Source organism: Sinocyclocheilus anshuiensis, unplaced genomic scaffold, assembly GCF_001515605.1.
Source record: "Sinocyclocheilus anshuiensis isolate Anshui unplaced genomic scaffold, SAMN03320099.WGS_v1.1 scaffold710, whole genome shotgun sequence".
Taxonomy (NCBI): Eukaryota; Metazoa; Chordata; class Actinopteri; order Cypriniformes; family Cyprinidae; genus Sinocyclocheilus; species Sinocyclocheilus anshuiensis.
This window is the reverse complement of record NW_015544201.1, coordinates 210,705-212,756: the sequence shown is the minus strand read 5'-3', so window position 1 is coordinate 212,756 and position 2,052 is coordinate 210,705. Positions and strand designations below refer to the sequence as shown.

The 2,052-nt window shown below is 44.4% G+C and overlaps 1 protein-coding gene and 1 long non-coding RNA gene across 3 annotated transcripts in view; both read right to left on the bottom strand.

Annotated features, from left to right (window-relative positions):
• Positions 1-638: 638 nt before the first annotated feature.
• Positions 639-2,052, bottom strand: part of LOC107696829 (uncharacterized) — a 24,896-nt gene continuing 23,482 nt past the window's right edge. Inside the window, exon 7 of the mRNA XM_016497331.1 lies at positions 639-981. Within this exon, the coding sequence (XP_016352817.1) occupies positions 750-981 (232 nt within the window). The 3' untranslated portion in view covers positions 639-749. The remainder of the gene's footprint in view (positions 982-2,052) is intronic.
• Positions 1,666-2,052, bottom strand: part of LOC107696832 (uncharacterized) — a 1,128-nt gene continuing 741 nt past the window's right edge. For both annotated transcript variants that reach the window (XR_001635130.1, XR_001635131.1), the window contains exons 2-3: positions 1,912-2,028; positions 1,666-1,800 (exon numbers count right to left, since the gene is read on the bottom strand). This is a non-coding gene — a long non-coding RNA (uncharacterized LOC107696832). The remainder of the gene's footprint in view (positions 1,801-1,911; positions 2,029-2,052) is intronic.

Sequence of the window (2,052 nt, the reverse complement as noted above, 5' to 3'; positions counted from 1 at the left end):
AAGCTAATCAAAATGCTGGATCTGAAAAGCGCCAACTTGCAAATCCCTCAGGAAAGATTAAAAGGTTCACAAGACAAAGTGCTAAGCTGTTGTTGCTCTGTGCATGAAGCTACACATCTAGCCTTGATATCACTACATTTTGGTGCCCCATGTGAGGCTACCTAATCTTGAAATCATTACACCAGACATCCATCAAGTATTTCTTAAATAACCAAACCTCAACAAAATGAAGGCAGATCCTTGAAGCACAATTAATGATTGAGTGACCAAGAATATTCCAATATACAACTAGGCTTTCTTTTGATTCCGCTGTCCTGGTTTTCTTTCCCTGCATTATTCCGTCGTGTGTAGAGCCAAGACACCAGGAAGAGGAGCAAGGAAAAGAAGAGAGGATGCACAAGTAGGGAGAAGCAAACTACTTCTACAAAACACTACTGTGCATTGCTTAGGGGCACACACCTGTTCGGTTATGGCGGTGTTTGGGACTATATTCACTGGCAAAATGACCTTTCCACATTTGCAGGTTACGCCGCAGTAGAACTCATTAAAGTTGGATAAACTTTTACAGCAGGGAATGGGATACTTCAGTATTTTTTGCATGCCATTTGCTCATAACAAAAGAAAAAGCCACAAAAACGTTAAAGTCACAAAGCTTTATTAGGCTTACACCCAACAACTATGTTGGTTAATTTGTTCTGTGTCAAAAGCAATACCACTTCAGAGTGCACTCATCTGCTCAATCGAGCGAGTTATCTATGAGACCTGTAGAATGAGGATAACCGTGCAGGAGATGGTGATTTAGGGCTGCGGGGACCAAAGATTGGATCCTTAGGATACTGGGGCATGAAAGGGTATTTCACAGTTGGAGACACAAAAGACTTCATGGGGTGATGACCATAGAATGTTGGGTACATTGGAAAACCTGGATACTTGTGCGCAGGCTGGTATGGGGCAGGGGTAGTTGTGGTCATTGCAGGAGTGGTCACTTCAACTGGGCTTTGGAAGCCATTCATATAAGGAGGGAGCTTTGGGTACCAGGGATGTTGTGGTGCTGGGGGAGCAGCTGGGTCACCTTTGGAGTAAAAGGGATCAAATATTGGCATGGGATACTTGTGAAGGAACATGTGTTGCTGGAAAGGATATTGAAAAGGAGTAGTTGTAGTCATTGTAGGTGGCACAGTAGCAGATACATCAGGATATGGAGGATACCACCAGGGTCTTCCAAAAGGGAAAGGGTCAATCATCTGTTGCATGACAGTTGGGTCACGGACAGCAGGTGTGGTTGGAGCTACGGTTGGCTGTGTCAGAGGACAGGAAAGGGTCACTTCCTGGTCACCGTACATCAAAGGGAGTCGCCATGCAGTATCCTGAGGAAGACCAAAATAAACCAGTAAATGATGCAAATGTATAACTACAGAAATTCCACATTATGTGAATGACAAGTCACATCAAGTGCACTCAGTTATTCTTACCGTCACTTCCCAACAGCTTCCTGTGAAGGGTGCAGTGACAACCAGTGAACCAGCAGTAGTCCCCAAAGTAAACGAGCATTGAGAGCATGTTAAGAGCAGAGGTTGCCATGTTCTATCAACTAAAAGCAGAGAAAGTGTCAAACTCATGGTTCTTTCAACTTACATTGAAAGTGAATTAAGATACTTGCCTTTAACAATTGGCTCTGATGCCAAGTGTGACAATCATGCCAGAGGAGAAGCAGGACACGGTAGGGAGGAGAGGACTCACAGGGCAAGACACTTGCACTGGAGCTCCCATTATAATGAGCGGCAGAATATAACTTCCACCCTGTTAGGAGATGGAGAAATTAAGTTAAAGCCTTCAAAACAAACTCATGAAAACGCATCACATGGACAGAACAGAGACTGAGCACTTGTCACCTTTATCATGCACACTAACCTGTTGTCTGACATGACAGCCCCGGTATGGAGCAACAAGAGACATCCCTGCATGCCCGCTTCAGTGAGGAACCACAGCTAACTGGCATCTCAGACAAGGGCATTGGTGACTCCTCTCCTGATGGTTGAGAATTTAAGTTTA